This window comes from Colossoma macropomum, unplaced genomic scaffold (assembly GCF_904425465.1).
Source record: "Colossoma macropomum unplaced genomic scaffold, Colossoma_macropomum, whole genome shotgun sequence".
Classification (NCBI taxonomy): domain Eukaryota; kingdom Metazoa; phylum Chordata; class Actinopteri; order Characiformes; family Serrasalmidae; genus Colossoma; species Colossoma macropomum.
In genome coordinates, this window is record NW_023494794.1 from 16,004,238 (window position 1) to 16,024,868 (window position 20,631).

Consider the following 20,631-nt stretch of genomic DNA (forward strand, 5'->3'; position numbering starts at 1 on the left):
AATGTTTGTATTGGAAAAAAGCCCATCACAATCTCTTCCCTGTGCTTAAAAAAAAATCATTAGCGCTTTACAGATAAAACCAGGCTGATCTGAAACAAAGCCGGACTCAGGAAGATTTGTCGGCCCGTTAATGGTCCCTTATGAAAAAAAAAGCGCCTGCACTCTTAGTCGGCGGGAACATTTAACAGCCTTTATTAATCATTTTTAATCCGTTTGCTTTTAATTAAGAAACAGCATGTTGCTCTCCTATCTGCGCATGCCAGGGAGGAGATTAATTGCGGCTTAAGATAGTCGCCTCTGATTGGGTTAATGCATTAGCTGCTTCAGCCACAGTCTTCCACAGATACTTTGGAGCTGCCTCGAGGGCTTGGCAATGCTCCAGGACCTCTTCATGCGTCCCTGTGTGCCTCCTGCCCAGGCCTAGCTGGACTGAAACACAGGAGCTTATAATAGCCTTTATTATAGGCAGTTTGCTATATCAGATTAATTGAATGTATATGGAGGTAGAAAAACTAAACGGACTCTCAGTTTCCACATAAAGGCCCAATAGGCTAACATTGCTAATATTAAATGAAATCTAGTAGGGCACAATTAGCATTTTACCACTGGTATTATGCTATAAGGCTGTTTATTTTAGAACAGCAGACTAAGCAAATTTATATATTTGTCATTATTTGTTTGAAATGATTTTCCATTATAACGTTTTAGATGTTACTGTATCGCTTATCACAAGATATCAGATGCAATAACATTACACTTACAGTAAGCGAGTAACACCACTGCCCTCCATGCAGCAGAATAGGGTTTGATTCCCTGCCTGGGCAGGAGCTACACCTAATAGAATCCTTGGGCAACACTCCTAACGCAACATTCACCTTCTCTGTAACTAGATAAAATTAGAATTCGACTATCTACCAAATGCCATAAATGTAAATATAATTAAGTAAACAAATACGAACAAGTTTGGATATCCGTATATATTAATAATCATGGTCAACACTATGACATACTAGTTTGCATCATGCCATTAAGATCATACTAGTTGGTCCCTACCACAATTCATTTCACCGTTGCTCAAATTACCCACCCTTTAAAACCGTTTTTCCGTACCTTAACGGCACCCTCGGCTTCCACAAACCAGCGGCGGAGCATGGCCTGCACCTGGCCGTCGGTCAGCTCACTGTTGGCCCTCTGGATCTTCCTCTGCACTGTGTCCTCCAGCAGGAGGCGGCGTAAGCGCCAGTAGAAGAACTGCCGCGACGTTCGCCACTCCAGGACGTCCTGTCAACAGCACACACACAGCTAGAGTGAGGCCGATCAAGCAAAGACAAGCCAACTGTGTTGTTTATGTTCTCCAGGTGCACTGCCTGTTAAAAGTTTGGGGACACCTTGTCTTCTTGTGAAATTTTCCTGGTAATGTTTCATATTCCATGTTATTTTCCAATTAAGTAAAAAAAAAAAACCTGCAATACAAACTGTTAACATAAAACAGCAAATATTTTGGAGCATTCATAAAGCATTTTCTTCTGTACTATGATGTATTTCTGAGTGTAACAGCATCAGGGAAGGTTTCTAAGGAAGCTGTGCGTTTTCACTCAGTGATGGTTGGTCGAGGGTTAGATTTTAAACATAATATTACTGGTTATTTTTCTTGCTCCCTGGTATACAGTAATGTAATTAAAATCCACAAGACCTTTTAGAGGTGGCAGAAATTCTGTCTTTAAATGAGATGATAAATTGTGCTTACACTGACCAGGAAACTAAAAAGGTAAAACAATGTCAATGTTGGTTTAAGATTGATTTAAAGCACATATTAAAACTCTTTTGACCCAACTGTGGTTTAAATAACTAAACTGCTTGAGTGTTGGTGAGTGCTGACATCACAACAAGTGGATGAACTGTGATTAATAGCAAGATCTAAACTTTCTAATATATATATATACTAATTTATTTAAAGGATTTTAAGATGCTCGGTGTGGACAGAATGGATCTGAATGGAAAAGAACCAAATGCTCACAGTAATGACTCCTTTCTCCTGCATGCGTCCTGGTGTGTCATGAAGGTCAGCAAACTGCACTGCCACCTGATGGTAGATGGGAAGAAGAAACTCCTCTCTCTCCTTTAGTTTGGTCTCCAGCTCCTTCCGATCTGACGCACTCAGCTCTGGGGTGCCTGGATAAGCAGATACACATACAGATAAGACAAATCCTGATAGTCCAACTTCATTATTTTTATGTGTAAAGGACCTCTGATCTGATTGGGCTGACATATACTGAATAAACTGCAATGTATTTGCTCTCTGACTTTCAGGAACAGTACATCTTGCACTCCAGTAACACTGTGACAATTTATGTCACACTAAACAGAATGTGAATTGGGTGTATCTTCATCAGTTAGTAGGAAGCAGACAATGCAACAGAAGTTGAAGACAGCCGTAAGTGACGTATGTTTATTTATATTGACTGCTAGGAAGCAAAATAGCTAACCAGCCAACTTGACCACTTCAGGCTTTACTTTAATAGCTGCATACAGTGAATAAATGAATTTTATTTAATTGTTTTTTGCATTTAATTGTCAGCTAAAATGTAAAATGATCTCAACAGAGTTAAATATGGGCCTTTTACTAAATGCCAGAGATGACAGTGTCATACATTCGCTTGAGGCATAATATTGGACAGGCCTTCTTCTGGACCCTGCAGTGGCTACAGGCTCATGTGATTTGCTCTAGGCTCCTGTTAGAAATTGATCTGTGTCAGAGTTGATCATTGAGGCTGCCTGCTGGTCAATGGGCTGCTCTGGTTGTACACGGCTGACTGAGGGGGTGAGGAGAAGCTCCAAGCGTTATGGCAATGAGATCGACTTGCGGACAGCGTGATTGACAGGTGTCTCTGAGGAGATGGGGGTTCAAGGTCCAAAACAGGTGATGGCATTGCACACATGCACAGCGAGTGATAACAAGCAGCACAGTCATTATGGGCAAAAAGAGTATCTCTAAGTGTATTTATCTCTTAAAAATCATGTTTTTTTTTCCAATGATAACAAAGAAATTATGTAATTTTAAACTTATTATTTCTCTCCTGCAGCTTGTTATTACAAGGCGGTTGTTCTGACAGTGCTCATTCTAAACTTAACACGACCTGTATATTTGTAAGTAGGAGAAGATATACTTAATTGTGTTTTTGAATTTGACGACAAGCTGTTGTTGTGTGCACAGTCTTGTTTTGTGGAAGGAAAAAACATTCTTTACATTTTGAGCAGCATAAATGTAATTCAGTATGTGATAAACTATGTAATTAGTTAGGCAAACACATCTGGAGTGAAGAGACAGACTAAGATGATCCAAAATGGACACAATATCTCGTGTACCCTGCCCCAGGAGAGGGTTACCGGGATCTACCCCTGGAGCCAGGCCTGAGGGTAGTGTTCAATGACGAGTGCCTGGTGGCTGGGCAGACCCAAGCGAACAGTGAGGGTGTGCTGGGAATGACTGGCAGTGGCCCCTGTTTTGGAATGATTTTAACTCCCACCTCTATGAGAATTTTTCTCATGTGCTGGAGGGGACATGGAGTCCGAATGGACCCTGCTCAAAACCTCTATTGTGGAAGCCGCCAGGCATAGGCTTGTTGGTGCTTGTCAGGGTGGCAACCCAAGAACCCCCTGGTGGACACCAGTTGTGAGGGAGGATGCCAAGCTGAAGAAGGAGGACTTTAGAGGCTGGTTGGCCAGGAGAACTCCCGACTCAGTAGATAGGTACAGATGGGCAACAGCAGTGGTGGCAGAAGCAAACTCTAGAGCATGTGAGGAGTTTGAAGAGGCCATGGAAAGACTTTCAGTTGGCTTCAAGGAGGTTCTGGACAAATGTTCGGTGACTCAGGAGTGGTCAGAGTGGCTTTGCACAAGCTGTACTCAGCAGGGGAGGAGAAACTCTTACTTTGAATCAGGATATTGTTGGTCGGTGGAAGGAGCACTTGGGAACTCCTAAACCCAAGAGACATGCATGCCTCAGGGCCAGAGGCTTCTGGGGTGTCAGAGTCCATTTCCCTGGTGGAGGTCACTGTGGTAGTTGGCAAGCCCTTTGGTGGCAACGGGATGGATCAGATTCGCACGGAAATGCTTAAGGCTCTGGATGTTTCGGGGCTGTCATGGCTGACACGCCTCTGCAATGTCGCATGGACCTCGGAAACAGTACCCTTGGACTGGCAGACCAGGTTGGTGGTCCCTATTTTTAAGTCAGTCTCGTTCAGTGTGGGTATTGGACTCTACTAAGGTTGTGCGTTGTCTCCACTCCTGTTCGTGATATTCATGGACAGGGTGTAAAGGCGTGGCCGAGGTCAGGAGGGCATTACGTGTGGAGGCCAGAAGGTGGTGTTTGTGCGTTTTGCAGATGGTGTTGTCCTTCTGGATACATTGCATGGATGCCTCCAGCGTGCACCAGAGCAGTTTGCAGCGTGTGAAATGGTTGGTATGCAAATCAACACCTCCAAGTCTAAGTCCATGGTCCTCACCCAGAAAAGGATGGCATGCCCCCTCCAGGTAAGGGGAAAGGACCTGCCCCAGGTAGGAGGAGTTTAAGTATCTCAGGGTCTTGTTCACAAGTGATGGGAAGAGGGATTGTGAGATTGGCCGCAGGCTGGGACAGGCAGCAGCAGTAATGCGGTCACTGTACCGTACTGTATTGGTGAAGAGGGAGCTGAGCAATAAGGCAAAGCTCTCTGTTTACCGGTCAGTCTACATCCCCACCCTCACATATGGTCATTAGCTTTGGGTAATGACCGAAAGAAAGAGATTACGGTAACAAGTGGCGGAAATGAGCCTTCTTTGCAGGTTGGCGGGCTTGATAGAGTGAGGAGCTCAGTCATCCGGGAGGATGCTCAACGTAGAGTTTCCATTCCTCCACATTAAGAGGAGCCAGTTGAGGTGGTTCGGGCATCTAATTAGGACGCCCCCTGGCCGCCTCCCATTGGTAGATTTACCAGGCACGGCCGACTACGACGTGACCCCGAGGTTGTCCCAGAACCCGCTGGAGGGATTTTATCTCCAAATTGGCCTGGGAGCGGCTCGGGATGCCCAGAATGAGGGGGACAGGGTTGTCTACAATTCTCTGCTTTCCCTATTGCTATCGCAACCCTAGCTGGATCAAGTGGTTTAAGAAGATGAATGAATAAATGAATGAATGAATGATTGCACACCAGATGAGCCAGATGGTGCATCATGTAGCAGCTGTAAGAAGGCATCAAAGTGAGGGTCATTAAATGATTAAATGAATCTTAAGCTACTCATATAGATTTAGTAGGATAAATAAACTAAATTATGCTGAAAGTCTTACCATATTTGGTATCAACTATCTAACCCCACAAAATCACTGTTTTCAAACTTACAACATGACTACACTTGTAATGTTAGCTGAGGCAACAGATGTTTAGCATTTGTCTGTTTATCTTAAAGACATTAGATTGATTGCCTTTTTCAAATGTAACTTTCAAGTTACATGTCACCTACTACATGCCGGAAGACGCTGAGCGGCGGCACACGTCAACACAGAATATTAGCAGCATTTTTTTGCGCCTCATTAAAAGCGATGGTTTTGAATTTTTGGAAGCTATGTTTTGTGCTATGTAGTGTGTCCTGTCCAGTGACTTAAGGGTTAAGAGGAAGAATGTTACAGAAAACAGTGTCTGTCTCTCTTTCAGCATCCCTTATTCATTATTTTAAATACATTTCTGTCATGAACCGCTTTCTTTTACTGCATTTATTGTGTTTGTGTTCCTAACTCTTTAAATCTACAACTCCACAAATGACTATTTATATATATTATCTTATATGGCCTTGAGTTTTGATAAACACATGAATCTTTATTTGTACTCACCCAGTCTCTCAGCCAGGCCCATGTAAACAGGGTCCACACGTCTCATGGTTTTCACCAGATCCTTCTTGCGGAACTTAATCTCCACTGTGCCCTCTGGCTCCAACACTCCACCACTGCACAACATGCGGTCCTTATTTACAACTAGTCATGTAGACTTAATTCCCATGTAATTAAAGAGTAATAACTAGCTATAAACTTAGAATAACTATGTAACAGCAAACTATATTTTAGCATTTGATGTGTACAATTTACAGAAGTCCTAAAGGGCCATGGATTTACCTTTTTTTTTTGTTTTACTCACATACTTTCATACGAGTCTTCATTTGTTTTCTCAAGATCTTGCGATATTTGTCATCACATTAAAATGAATGTTGGTTTCTCAAACTTTTTTATGTCATGATAATGGCATATATCTTGAGTTCTTGAGAAAATACATGAAAATTTCTTATCACGGAAAAACTGAGTAAAAAAACATGCAAATCCATGGCCCTTGAGGGCTTCCATAACAATTAGACAAAGGGCAGATTTTGACGCAGTCATAAAAATGTAAAATCTTTATAACTCCATTTTTAGAAACACCATAAAAAACAGCTTTCAAAACTTTCAAAAAGTTACATCCATCTAAGTTAGATAATGGATCTGATTCTAGCTAACAACAGCTTGAGTTACACTGAGTTACATCTGCTTGTGTTTCTCATGTTTTGTTCTAATATAATAAGTGTTGATGTGTATGCAAAGGTTTGGGCGCCCCTCATCAAATTATATCTTTTGTTGATTTTCTAAGTGAGAACACATTTATGCACATTTTAATGTAAAAAAACAAACAAACAAAAAAAAACTTAAAACTAAACTTGTTCAAAACTTAAGGCACATTTTATTTTTTATGTTTAATTGTTTCCAAAATGAAACTCATCAAATAAATAAAGATTGTGCACTAAAATGAGCAGAAAATGCCATAATTAAGTTTGTTCTCTGTAGAGGATGTGTTAATCAGCAATGCATGCAATTTGACCAGAGATATTCAAAACATTTGCATTTTCTCTGTCTGTCTGTATTAGAACATAACAAATACACAAACAGTGATTTTAGTATTTGAGTTCTGGCACCTCGAATGGTTAAATGAAATACTCAAGCACCCGTGCAAAGCTCTAAAGTTTCCACACACACATAAATGGCTCTTACCGGCTGTCTTTGTCAGCGTACATCTCCATGTGGCGTGGGTTGATGGTGGGGTCGATCACTACCCATGATCCTCCACGCAGTTCTGCCTGTGGCGGGATGTAGACCAGCACAGGCTGCCTATACTCCCTCAGCCCATCCACAATATATGCCCCAAACTTCAGCACCTGGTCATACATGTCTGTGGGTGACAGCAGGGGTTAAGTTCATGCATGACACAATCGATTGCAGAATCCATAAAACCTCTAGGTGACTCCAGCTACACTATAAAGCCTTATTGTCTTCGTTTTGACCAAAATTGTCTATACCAGGGGTTGGAGCATGCATGTCCTGCGCATTTTAGTATTAATTAGCTGATTAGTTGGAACAGGTGTGATTAGACCAGAGCAGAGAGGTGAGAGAAGTGAGCTGGGAATCAAAAGGTCACGGGTTCAAATCCCAGGACTGATGGGGTATATTAGTGGTTGTGCCCTTGGGCAAGGCACTTAACCACCCACTGCCCCAGACTGGGTATTATTAGGCAGCAAAATTACCAATCTCCTGTGCAAGCAAATCAATAAAGTATAACTTCAACACCAAAATATACAGAGCTGGAGGCGCTCCAGGAAAACACTAGGCATTTGAACAGTTAATAAACCATGTGATTTTCTTCTTTTCGTATTTACTTGTTAACTGACTCACCCTTCATGCCTCCAGAAAAGCCTCTCCAGTTGGCAAACACCATGAGTGGAAGACCCTCCCGGTTCAGATCTTTAATGGCTTGAGCTGTTTTAAAAGCAGAGTCGGGGAACCACACCTGGCCGGCCTGCTGGATGATCTATAGTGGGACAAGTCACTTATTTTCAGCACAGTGCAGAGGTGTAAATTTCTGACCTCACAGTTCAGATTGATTATGATTCTCTTGGAAATGATACAAATCTGAAATTTCACCATGATTCCGTATGATGAGATTAACCTTTTTTTTGGTATAATTCAGAATTATTCTTAGAAAAACACTAAATTCACAAATGTGAGTGGAGGAACTGTTCACTCAGTAGTGAAATACAGATGGTGCAAGCAGGCAAAATTCATTAGCACAAAAAAAATAATTCTCATTTTTTTTTACAGACAATACAAACAATATTCCAATATGTCTTTTTAGATTCAAAAATTGTCTGAGGATTTTTGTTTGGCCAAAATAAGATTATTTGGCCAAACACTTATTTAAGTGTTTATTATTATAATTAATCATAATTGACCGCAATTTCCAAAAAGTGAGTCTGTGTGTCTTACTTTGGCCTCTGAGTCCAGATTTGCTGGGTCTGCGGGGATGGACAGCTCAACAGATCTGGTCTCCACGGCAACCACTCCAGTTGGGATCCCGCCCAACCTGAAAACCAAAAAGACTAACATGTAATAAACAGAAGCCCACGCAACAGAATACTATTTGCTGGAGCCACAGGAAATGAATAATTGACTAATTTGTTCATTATATTTTCAATAGATATACAATATGCCTTATCATAACTAGAGCTTGTTTTGCTCAGTCAGGGTAATTCTTGAAACTATAGTATGGATTTCTGGTGATCAACCAATTTTTACTTGTCTGAGTGGGTTGTGATCACCCTACACTGAAGCATGTGAAGCACACCAAATAAACACTTGTTGTCACTGTATTCCCAAAACAGTCATTTGTCTGAAAGGATGTCTTTCTTAAATGAATGATTATGAAACTTTATCAATAACATTGATTAGATGTTCACACATTACTGTAGCCCAGTTACTACTTGCACTCAAGAACGTTTTTTGATTTTAAACTGTCTTTATAAAAAAGGCTACATATTTTACTGAGAAGCAAAGTTTACAATCAAATCTGAAGGTACCACAGAAAAATAAAAACCCAGTGTAGGTAAATAGTGCTTATTTCAAAAGCCAATGCATTTGAACCTAAGGCTATTCTGCCTGAGACTGATGACTGGCTTTTAAAATATGACTTCCTCGAGGCACTGAGGTCAGAGGCCACTGAGGTCAGGTGACACATAGCTGTAATTGGCCCATATTTTTGACATACTGGCTGTAGCATCTAATAAATAAGCACATATTATGTTCCCAAGGATAATAAAACCAGTATCCCCCAGACAACTGATCATAACAGTGAATATAGACAAATGGATCTGTATGTGTAACTTCTATATACAATGTGAAGCTTATGTAGTTTTTTAATGGTAGGGATGCATCAGTCATGAGGTTTTATGGCCGATTCCAGTACCACTTTCATTACGACCTAATTGGCCAACAAAAATGACATTATTTGCTTTTTAACGGGCCAAACTGGCATTCCAAATTTGTAAACCAAAAATGCCTATTTAAATAATGCCATGAATCACACAGCATGCTTACTGAAAGAAAGAGGAAACTGGCTATTTAGCACAATGAGTCATGCATAATTATGCATAACTGAGTCATTTACACCACAAAATTCCAATACAGATCAGCCAAAATAAAAAATAATAAACTGGCCAATTTTGTGTTTGAAACAAAAATCTGCCAATTATGGTTGCGCATCCCTGGTATACAGTGATGAAGGAATGAGCTGGAGCTCACCTGGCCCTGCCCACCACCACACTCTGAGCCCATGGCTGCATGATCTCCATGAAGGATCCGTGATCAAAGAAACCACTCACCCAGGCTCCTTTAGGATCTGCAATTAGAGACAGAGAGAGCGTGTGAGAGTGTGGGTCATCATATTTATGTCTGTACAGCTTTTTTGTTGCCTTTTTTGTCATCTTAGTCATAAACTGTTTCATCATTATTTTCATCTACAAAATAAACACTGAAATCACCATTCAAATATGCTGTGTATGGGCTCAGTTCTAGCCAAAGCCTTCCCCTCTGCCGTAACTATACAGACATGGAAACTCTCTGTGGTAAATGTGGGCCATCCATCGCAGACTTATCTCTGTGAACCTGGAGCCCAGCTTCAACAACATGTACTTGTAGATGGCTGCAGACTGTGTATAACTCCTGCCCTACAACAAAGGCTATATACACCATCCTATAATAAATACTGCCACATAAGTAACTGCTTTGCTTCCAAAGTGAATCAGTTAAATAGCAGATTCACAAGCAAATGCTTTAACATTTCCTACAGAAAGTAATTGGGAAAACTGCCCCACTTAATAAAATTCAATAACGAATGCTATAAATTCTACAGGATTAAAGCAAAAAAATTGAATGTGCACTATGCATTCAATGTGATTGAACAGTTCCCCTCATATGCTTGGGCCAGCTGGCTTCTCATAACATTTTTAATACAGATGAGCATGTTTTCTTTGTCGGTTTGCAGAAACTAACCAACAAAACAATATCACAACCTCCTTTGGGCCAAGAGAGTTTCATTATGTACTTTATCAATAGTCTGGAAAAAAAATCGTTCTGGTCTTCAGACCAAGGAAGCCTCTTTGATGAACGTAAGGTTTAGGTATTGAAGGTAAAACATACCCAAACTACTGGCACACAGCTGCTTTATGCTTTGTTCATTGAAAAGAAAAAGGCGAATATCAGCAACACTTTACTTGCAACATAACACTGACATAACCATGCCATAAACATGTGTCCTGAGTTGTCATGACAGGTTATGTCTAATAACATAACAGGGTCTTTACAGTTGTCATGACAGAAATCATAAATGTTTGAGATCATGATGGCTCACTAGAGTACATGGTAAAAATTAGCATGTGATATCGGCTGTCATGACATCAGACATCATGGAATCTGTCATAAATACCAGTAACATGACACTACAACCCATGACAGCATATGACATCTGCCATAAAATTTTTATGGCATGGCTATGTCAGTGTTATGTAGCAGGGTTCAAATAAAGTGTTACCGAATTTTAAAAGAAGACGAATTACCCCGAAACCTTTGACAAAGCACTACTAAAATGTGTGTGCACTTACTCTGGCTGGGCCGTCCTGCCAGCATCCAGCGGGGATCATAGGGTGTTTTGGTGGGCACGAACTCCACTGGCCGGTCGATGGGGTCCTTGGCCGCCAGCAACGGCACGGGGCTTGACGTGTTCTGAAAGGAAACAGCCAGTAGGTTATTTCAACAATCTCCATTCAGTATTGGACACTAATCAAACTGCTATGAAACATTTATTTAGATTAGCCTTATGACAAAACCGCAGTTCATTTTAAATCACTTAATTATGCAATACTGAAAGCCATTTAAAACTGACAAGACGTTAACCATCCCATAGTAGGTCCCTTATGATGTATAGTTCATGAAGTATCTTCAAAAAAAGACTAATTCAGTCACAATTACATACTCTAAACCATAAATCCGACTATGTTTGTAAATAGAAGAGGAGATAATTTATTATTATCTTAATGGTCTAGCTCCGGCATATCTTTTCCGTCTGATGAAACATTATAGCCCATCCAAAGTACCCTGCTCTGCTAAGGCAGGAATACTGCGAACTTCCAGGATCACTTACAGCTCAGTTGGTGGAAGATTATTTTCTTATATGAAACATTTTACTCCAAAACACATTCTAGACCAATTTTTAGAATGATTTTTTTCCACATGAAAAAGCTGGAAATGCAGACAACATAATTAGTTATATAAACCATTACCTCTCTATGTGATTAAATAAATAAATAAATAAATATTTGATTACATTTAAATCATTATGTACAGTAAACTGAACGTAAGGCAAAATGTCAGTACCTCTAGATTTCTAAAGATTAACCTTCATACTTTATTAGGAATCATAATATACAAGAATTATAATTTACATAAACAGAGACACATAAATATGTGTAATAACATAGCAAAAGGAGCAGATTGGTTAGGTGTTCACCTTGGGCATGTAGGAGAGCCACTGCAGCAGAGTGTAAACGCCTTCAAAGTCATCACAGACTGTTGTGTGTGTGACTCCGTTGTTATGCATGATCTGCACTCCTCCTAGCTGGTTATTAGAGGTGTACACCTCACGGCCCAACACCTACAAAGGAGGAGCAAAACAGAGCACATCAACACACTAACTTCTCTAAAGAGACATAGAGGTCAATTTCCAAACACTATTTTGCTGCAGGGAGAGAACAGCAAAGAGAGTTCATGTCTAGGGAGTGTATGTTTATGCTGTAGTGGTGAAGGACGAAGTGCAACGATACAATGCTATGCAAGTTGCAGTAGGAGAGAACCTTTGATTATTCGTAAAATGTAAACTTAAGAAATTACAGAATATAAATAACATCAAGTATTTTTGCCCATTTACATACAATAAATACACTTACATTAAATGTACCACCCTTCAGTTATTTCAATTTCGGTCAAACCCCCTATTAAGTTACACATTTTTCAGATGTTTCTGAGAAGATTATCTAGAAGGTAATTCACTTGCATAAGGAAAAGGAAAGTATAAAAGTAAAAAAACAGGAGTTTCCAAAACCAGAGCTCAAAAATGATGCAAGATCCAGTGAAAAGGGGACCTGGCAGACAACCAAACCTGTGACAATCAGGCAAACAACACTTAAAGCTAGGGAGAAATCAAGATCCTCATTTGCTTCAGATCGAAAAAAAAACACAATCTCTGGGTCTGAAAGGATGTGTAGCTGCCAAGAAGCCCTCACTGAGAAAATGAAATAGACAAAAAGGGAAAACGCTTGCAAACCAAACAAAGAAGCTGCCGCTGTTCTCAGAACAATGGACTGACCACCCCAGAGTCCAAATCATCACTGAAAGTGTTTGGGATTACTTGGATTGTAAGAAGCAGAAAATGAAACTAACTTCTAAGACTGAACTTTGGAAGGGTGTAGAAAAAGATCCTTGCAGATTTCTTTCAAAAACTGCAAGCAGGTCTCCCAGCAAGAATAGAAGCTGTAATAAAGGTAAAGTGTGGACACATTAAATACTGAAAAAAACTGATATTATATTAGTTGTTCAGGCTTCTGTGTAATTTTAATTAAATAAAAGTTTCGTGCTTTTTTCCTGACTCTGAAACATGAATAACTTGTACTTAATGACAGTTTTAACTGGAAATTAACTAAATGAAGAGTCTTGTCTGTCCTTTGCACAGTACTGTATGCATTTCTCCATCTTTTACTCTTTTAATACCATGAAGATCCAGTGATCATGCAAGAATCACCCTAGTCATGCTCTACTGTGGCTCAGAACACACAGTGGTATGATCAGTAGACAGTGGACTAGGCACTTGGCACTGCTTACATTAAATGGGAAAGGAAACAGGAAAATAGGAACAGGACAAATGCAGAATGTGATTTAATAATGATGTCTTTTTCCACCTGCCTGAGGCATCAAGCAAATTCAATGCCAACACGGCTGTTTTTATTTGTGCTATGGCACCTTTACGACTCAAGAAAGAAAGAAGGAGGGGGCTTAGGCCTTATTTACACATACTGCTTCTGCGTGGTGTGAGCGATGCGGCAGCGTGAGCGCTACAGCTCGAACGTGCTGGCCTTTCATACGTATAGCGTTTGTGCTGCAGAGCGAAGCAGCAAGAAAGTTATAGACATTCCTGTTTCCAGACGGGTAAATGGCCAAATCAGTCGCTTTGCTCAATAAAAACATAATTTATTAAAGTACACGGTGTATTTGTTTGTCCTTGACAGCATTCTGACTTGTCATTAAGCAAAAGTTTCAAGCCTGGTAGACCAACCGGGAAATCTTTCTGCAGCACAGAATGTTCAACTAGTATTTCATCATGAATTAAATTAAACTAATGAATAGTGTTTTGAAGTTTGTATACAGTTTTCTATTTAATTTTCCCAGATTTTCATGGCTTATTTTAGTGTATATTACTGCGTGACGAGCACAGAAAAAAATAGCACTGGGTCTATTCTCTAAAGGCAGTGCTGCTTCAATGTGGCATCTGGGACGCTCTGCCGCTGACATCGCTGGAAAGTTAACATGGGCACCAAAATGAAAAGCATGACTTTCCGCGTCGCTCACGCCACACAGACGTGTGAGAGTTGGGCCTTACAGTAATCACGGAGATGTGAACGATACATAAAAAGAAAGTGTTCATGAACAAAAATGCACATTTTGTTCTAGAGCTTGGCAAAAATCTAATCACAATATATATTAATGTGTTGCACAGCCATAGTTATTGCTAGCTATTATAATTCTCAATTTTAAGCTTGAATTGTATTTGGAACCCTGAAGAAAACAAAAGGCATCTGATTTAAGTAAAACAGAGACCATGCTGCAGTGGACATATGACTTGTTTGGCCACGACCTCCTTTTGTTCTGAGTTTTTTCCTAAATTGACTGCCTTCTTTCCTCTCCATAAATTCAACACTGAAAGCATTAAAATGTACAGACTGCCACCTAGGTACAAAACTGCTTTACTGCTAATTATAATGCTTTGCCTCAAGAACAAATAATCTGTTTGAAAGAAAAAAAAACAAACAAAAAAAACAAACACACCTCAACCATGCATTATAGATATCAGAAAACAACTCCTTTCAATCGTATTTGATAGTGTTTTACTGATCAGGTCTATTTCAGACTGTTTTGTTTTTTTTCTGCCTAGCCCAACACAGCAAACAAATACTTGTGTGCAAATGCTTCTCATTTTATTAGTATCATTGGACCAGGAATGGACAAGGAAGGCAGGTTGGGGCTTAATGAGATCATGAAAATGTACACTTTGTTGCTGGTCCACTATACATGATGCATAGCTTTCTTTATAACAAGCTGCTTTTTGCTAATTGATGCAAACAATAATATCAGTCGTCTTCATACTGTCCAATTTGCCTGTCCTTTATGGCCTCTTCCCTACTACAATAATGGAATGTCTCTATATAAAAAAATAAAAAAAAATACAAACAAAGACACACCCAGACACTGTCCAACAGAAACTAATTTCATAATATTCCTGACCAATTCATAACAATCCTTGATATTACTATCAAAATGCAGACACTCTAATTGCATGAATTAAACAGCAATCTATCTGGGTCATAGATGAGAGAGCTTGATGGGGGGGAAAAAAAACTCAACACTGTCACCACGCTGCAGACCGAATTTACTGACACAATTAAAACAGGAGCAAATTAAACTGTCCTTATCAGGCGGCCAGCGACGTAATTTATGCATGTGTGCTCTCTTTCAGAGCAAACAGTTATGAGGCCATTTGTATGAGAAGAGACTTAATGGGAAAATGATTTTGCTATGTCAATTGCTATGCAAGTTGATCCAAGACCAAAACCAATTAGAATACATTTCCATCTCAATGCTAGTCAGGAGTATATTAAAGAAATAGCCTTGCAAAAAAGTGGACAAACATATGGTCAAAATTCAGTCTAGGCAGCTGCCACTACTGTTGTTAGCTATGCAGTGTACTTTTGTCCATTTTCACAGCTAACAGTATGTAATACAGTGTCAGGAACCACAAAAGTCTATGAGAGATTTCTCAACAACATGGCTGGTTAGTATGCAAGCGTATGATGATTCAGGCATGCAGTTCTTACAGTGCTAACAAGCTTCCATTATTTGTTAGCTAAATTAGACTCATAGTTCTGGTGCAAAACTAAAAAAGCACTTTTCAGACACCAAACATATCTTGATTTCCTGACCATATTTAAGCGAAAAATAGTGGACATTAGATTGTTTTTACAAACAACTGCTTGAAAAGAGAAAATTTAAACATACAGGTCTGTTTGGAAATTTTGCTATTTAATTGTAATTTTGAGTTAAATGATTACGTGTTTGTTTATTTTACCAGGTCTGGAAATGTTTAATATGTTTAAGGGACCATATCCTAATTTGTCTTGCATTTTATTTCTTCCCTTTGGGTCTACTTGTAATATTTGTGCAGTTTTATGTACCAAAAACAGCCATAATTCATAATTTTCCAACCTCTCTTTGTCTATTACAATTAACCAGGCTGTTTCTGTTACTGAGCCTTTTAGACGGATATATGTCAATGACCTCTGTTCTCATTGGCTGTATTGTGAATTGTCCTGTATTGTGCTGCATTCAAAGAGCAGTCCAAACACTCCTAACTTCAGCATGAGTGGGCAAAGCTAAACTGCTGTAAGCTAAATAGACAGATATATGTATATGTGGAAATATGTAAATGTGTTGGTTTTCACAGCAACAATACATTTAAAACAGGCTGTTTTCGCAGCTTAGTTTCCATATATGGACAGTATGGACTGGGGAATGAGTGGTATGTTTTGAAACTTTAACAGTGTTTATGTACTATATTGAACTCTTATTTCAAATTAAGCAAAGTCAGTCTTCAACAATATGGGCCCTTCAAAGTTACAGCACACGTCCAACAAACATTGCCGTTGGTCAGTCTGAAACGACTCAGGCCAGTCACACTGACCTTGTTAAGAGCTCCAGCCCCAGTAAGGATGATGTGGGAGTTCTCCACCTGGATGGTCCTCTGGCCAAGACGTACCAGGTAAGCTCCTATTCCTATAGCCCTGCACGTCACCTGCACACCAGTACAGACACAGAATGAGTAACACAGTTATAATAAATTATTCTGCTTATTTGTTCTCCTTTCATTTAACTGTTCTTTTATTTAAGTGCATTGCAAACGAACAAATACATTAAAAACAAACAAAAATACTAAACATTCTGAAAATGACAACATGAGGAATAAAGGCTGAAATTATAAGCATTTCAGGAAGGCGGCAAAACATTCAGCTGCTGTGTGTGGGTGTATTTCTACTGTACCAGGTTCATTGTGATGATCTCTTCATAGGCCAGTGAAGATTCTCCAGCAATCATTCCTGAGCCTCTTAGGTTCTCTACTCCCAAACCCTCCTCTTTTCCAATGATATCTGTGATCTTATACCTGAACACACAACATCTTTATTACACTTTAAATCAGGCGGCCATAAAGGGCTGTGGCTGCAGATTGTCATTCCAAACAAAAGAGAAGCACACTTAATTTGACTTGTTCAACCACAAGTTGATTAGTTATTTAAAGTGTGGTCCTGCTTTCTTGGAGATAAAACCTGTAGCCACACTGGCCCACTGCGGATAAAGATTGGGCACCCCTGCTCTAAACGCACCCTACATAAACATGCATATTATATACAGAGGCTGCTCTTTTTGTAAATGTCTGTATTTATTACAGAAAGCGTAGCTTTTATAAACATGTACTTTGCTACTTAGCTCTATAATACTCTCTACGCAGCCTTTATAAAATCTATGTTAAGCTTTACCAGAGCTTGTAGTGTTTGTAAGCGGTAGGTGAATAGGAGCTATGTTTACTGGACCTCACCTAGATTCTCCTTCATCCTCCACATGCTCACAGTGCACAGAGTTTAGTGCTGACACTTTCTTGTAGTCCTGAGGTGTGAGGTAGAGGTACTTAAATCCCTGTAAGATACAAGCAAATCAAGTGAACTATTGGGTGCTGAAGGACTATTTAGAAGAACTGTTGTACAAAAACACTGTTGTATCTACAAAAGGATAATAAGCTCAGAAGGAAAGATTTCTTCAAGCACAAATTCAGACTTGGATTCCAATCAGTCTAACAGACTCTGATTCTGGTATTCCTCTCCCAGTTCCCACAACCCATATGCTTAAACACATTTGCGTCTCTCTGCTCACCTTGTAAGGGTCAGCCGGGTCCTGCCAGGCCACGTGGAACATGTGTCTGATCTCCTCGGCTAGTCCGATGCGTGCGCCGCTGTTGGCGGCGATGTAGATGCGTGGGATGCCACTTTCACGTGCCATCTCTGAGGCTTGCTGGAACAGCACATCCTCCTGCGGCCCAAACGAGCCGATCTTGTGCGTGATGTCGTTACTGATCACGATGATCTCACGGCCTGCAGGGTACTCTGGAGTCCGCAGGGTCATCCGCCATGCCACCATTCCAATCTGCAGTACAGAAAAAAAAAAACATATAATTAAACACTTTATATGCCTGACAAAAGCTTGAGGACACTTCTTTTTTTTGAAATTTGGCTTTTCTCAGTGGTAATTTTCAGTTAAGTAAGAAAGAAATAGCTGAAAAGGTTTTGTTACCATAAGACATCTGTTGGCTAATAGTAAGTATAATTTTGATCATTTTTTTTTTATCATAAAATGATTGTAAAAAATGTATGTCATTAGGCAGTGTGGTCATAACCATTCATTGTAATAGCATTCTGAGAGGTAACTTTTAGAGGCAATAATCGCTTTGAACACCTAGTTCCCATCACCACCAGCCAGCAAAACTGCGTCTGTTTCTTTAGAATGGAGCACTTACTATTAAATCACTCTAAGTGACTGTCTGCACCTTAGTTATTTTAATTATGTGGAAATTTTGAAAATTCTGTGGAATTTCCCTTTATGCCCTAAAAAGCAATACTGAAAAGGTTCAAAATAATGATGACCATCTCAGTTTACATTTTTAAATTCATTTGAAAATGTATCTCTATAACCTAATTAATTTCATTTTTTTTTTTCCTATTTTTGTTGTGTTTTTGTTTTATTTAAATTTTACTGTTCAACTGTAAAAGCACTGAGCTGCTCTATAAATAAAATGTATTATTATTATTAAGACTGTCTAACCACACTGCTCTGACCTCATTGCCCCCGGGTAGGCGGTTCATCTGCACCAGCTGTCCCTGTGGGTCCAGCACCAGCTCAGTAAATGTCAGCAGCTCAGAGGGCAGTGGGCACTTTGGAAGGTGGGCATATGTGTCCACAGACTGCCAAAGCTTCTTCAGGGCCTGTATGGATGTGAGAGAGAGAGAGAGAGAGAGAGAGAGAGAGAGAGAGAGAGAGAGAGAGAGAGAGAGAGAGAGAGAGAGAGAGAGATGGTGAGTTGTATTTAGATGTGTTATATTCCTTTATTTTACAAATGTATTAAATATATTTGGGATATATATGGTAGTTTGGGGCTGATGCTGATGTCCACCATCTTTCATATATCTGCCGATGCTGTACATATGATTTACGCATACACACACACACACAATATATATATATATATATATATATATATATATATATATATATATATATTATATATATATATATATATATATATATATATATATACACATGTATATATATATATGAAAGGTGTGAAAGATGGTGGACATCAGCATCAGCCCCCAACTCCCATATTAGTGCATGCCTAATAACAACACAATATATTTCGTCACTGAAATATTCAAATACTATCAATGTGGATTTCATGGTCGTCCAAAGACAAACAAGCATCTGCAAAATGATAACTTTTCAGGAGAAGACAACAACGTTCTTTACTTTTTACTAATGTAAGTTAATGTAAAGAGATTTTATCCCAAGTGATTCTGGAGCATTTCTATTGGTCCATTCATTCTGAAATTGTCACACAATGTAAATCAAGGTTGTGTGTTTGATTGATGCAGAAAAATACAAATCAGAAAAACTGAAGAAACATGTTTTTCTTTGGACAGTGACGATATTCAAACAGCTAAAATGTCCATGTCAAGCCTGATGAGTTTACACTGTACCTGTCTGAACATTTCAGGGAGGTCGTAGACGTAGGTGGTGCCCAGACTCTGCGCCTGGAAGCGTTTGGACTGCAGCAGGTCTTTGGTGACGTAGGGAGTGTTTATTAGCATCCCATGCAGAGGACCCTGCTTATCTCCATAGGCCTGGAACATGATCTAGAAGAGCAGACAAGGAGACAAGTCTTAAAGCTGGAAAAAGAATAAACATACAATACCCCTCCCTTATACACAAACACGCAGTGCATGATCAGGAACCACAGTGGCTGAGTTGGAACAACGTGGTATTCCTGTATGGATGCAAGTGTTTAAGCTCTTAGCAAGATTTCCAACAGTCAAAAAAACAGTCACTTTTTCTGCTTGACGTTAAGTTAGTTAAGTTTAAATATAACAGGGCGCATTCTAACATAAAAGACATGACGCAACATGATGATGAAACCTACCCTGTCTCCTGCAGAAAAAGAAATGAGGATGCAAACTATGATATCAGACTGAAGGACAGTCACCTAGTCACCCCCCTAAGCTCCATTCAGACATAGACAAAACTACACTATGGCCACAAACTAAACAGTAACACAGTTGCAGGGCAATGACTATTTGGACATTTACATCACTGTACAAAAGCTTGGAATCATTTGCCATACTTACAAGTTTTCTTATTTTATACACAATAATAACTGGTTGTGTGTGGATTTAATGGATGGATATATTTAACTAAATATTTCATGAATATTTCAAGAATATTTCAAGAGTAAAATGAAAAATATTATACTGTAATTATCCCTCTACCTATTTTTTTTGTCAAATTATTTGCCTTGATATTTGATCTCAGCTTTTAAAATGTGATGAATTCAAATTACATTTTAATAACTTCATTCATGATTCTATACAGCTTTGTCAATCATTCTACAATAATTAATAATTCTGGACATGTAATTTTTAATTTCTTAATTTTTATTATTTCAATATATAACTGAAAGCTGATTACAAACTTCTGAACACTAGTGTACATCATTAAAACATTTGGAATTATATAAACCAATTTGTTTGTAGATTCACAATATGCAAATCACATGCAACTTTACAGGTTTCAAATAATTTGCGGTAATCATTGAAGGAAAACTCTGT

The 20,631-nt window shown here is 39.2% G+C and overlaps 1 protein-coding gene across 1 annotated transcript in view; it reads right to left on the reverse strand.

The window, feature by feature from the left end:
• acaca (acetyl-CoA carboxylase alpha) overlaps positions 1-20,631 on the reverse strand; it is a 59,364-nt gene that overhangs the window by 3,079 nt on the left and 35,654 nt on the right. Inside the window, exons 38-52 of the mRNA XM_036580364.1 lie at positions 19,507-19,662; positions 18,589-18,735; positions 17,630-17,899; positions 17,298-17,395; positions 16,745-16,865; positions 16,389-16,499; positions 11,892-12,035; positions 10,987-11,107; positions 9,629-9,725; positions 8,318-8,414; positions 7,727-7,862; positions 7,049-7,226; positions 5,867-5,979; positions 2,018-2,172; positions 1,111-1,281 (exon numbers count right to left, since the gene is read on the reverse strand). Of these exons, the coding sequence (XP_036436257.1) occupies positions 1,111-1,281; positions 2,018-2,172; positions 5,867-5,979; positions 7,049-7,226; positions 7,727-7,862; positions 8,318-8,414; positions 9,629-9,725; positions 10,987-11,107; positions 11,892-12,035; positions 16,389-16,499; positions 16,745-16,865; positions 17,298-17,395; positions 17,630-17,899; positions 18,589-18,735; positions 19,507-19,662 (2,115 nt within the window). The remainder of the gene's footprint in view (positions 1-1,110; positions 1,282-2,017; positions 2,173-5,866; positions 5,980-7,048; positions 7,227-7,726; positions 7,863-8,317; positions 8,415-9,628; positions 9,726-10,986; positions 11,108-11,891; positions 12,036-16,388; positions 16,500-16,744; positions 16,866-17,297; positions 17,396-17,629; positions 17,900-18,588; positions 18,736-19,506; positions 19,663-20,631) is intronic.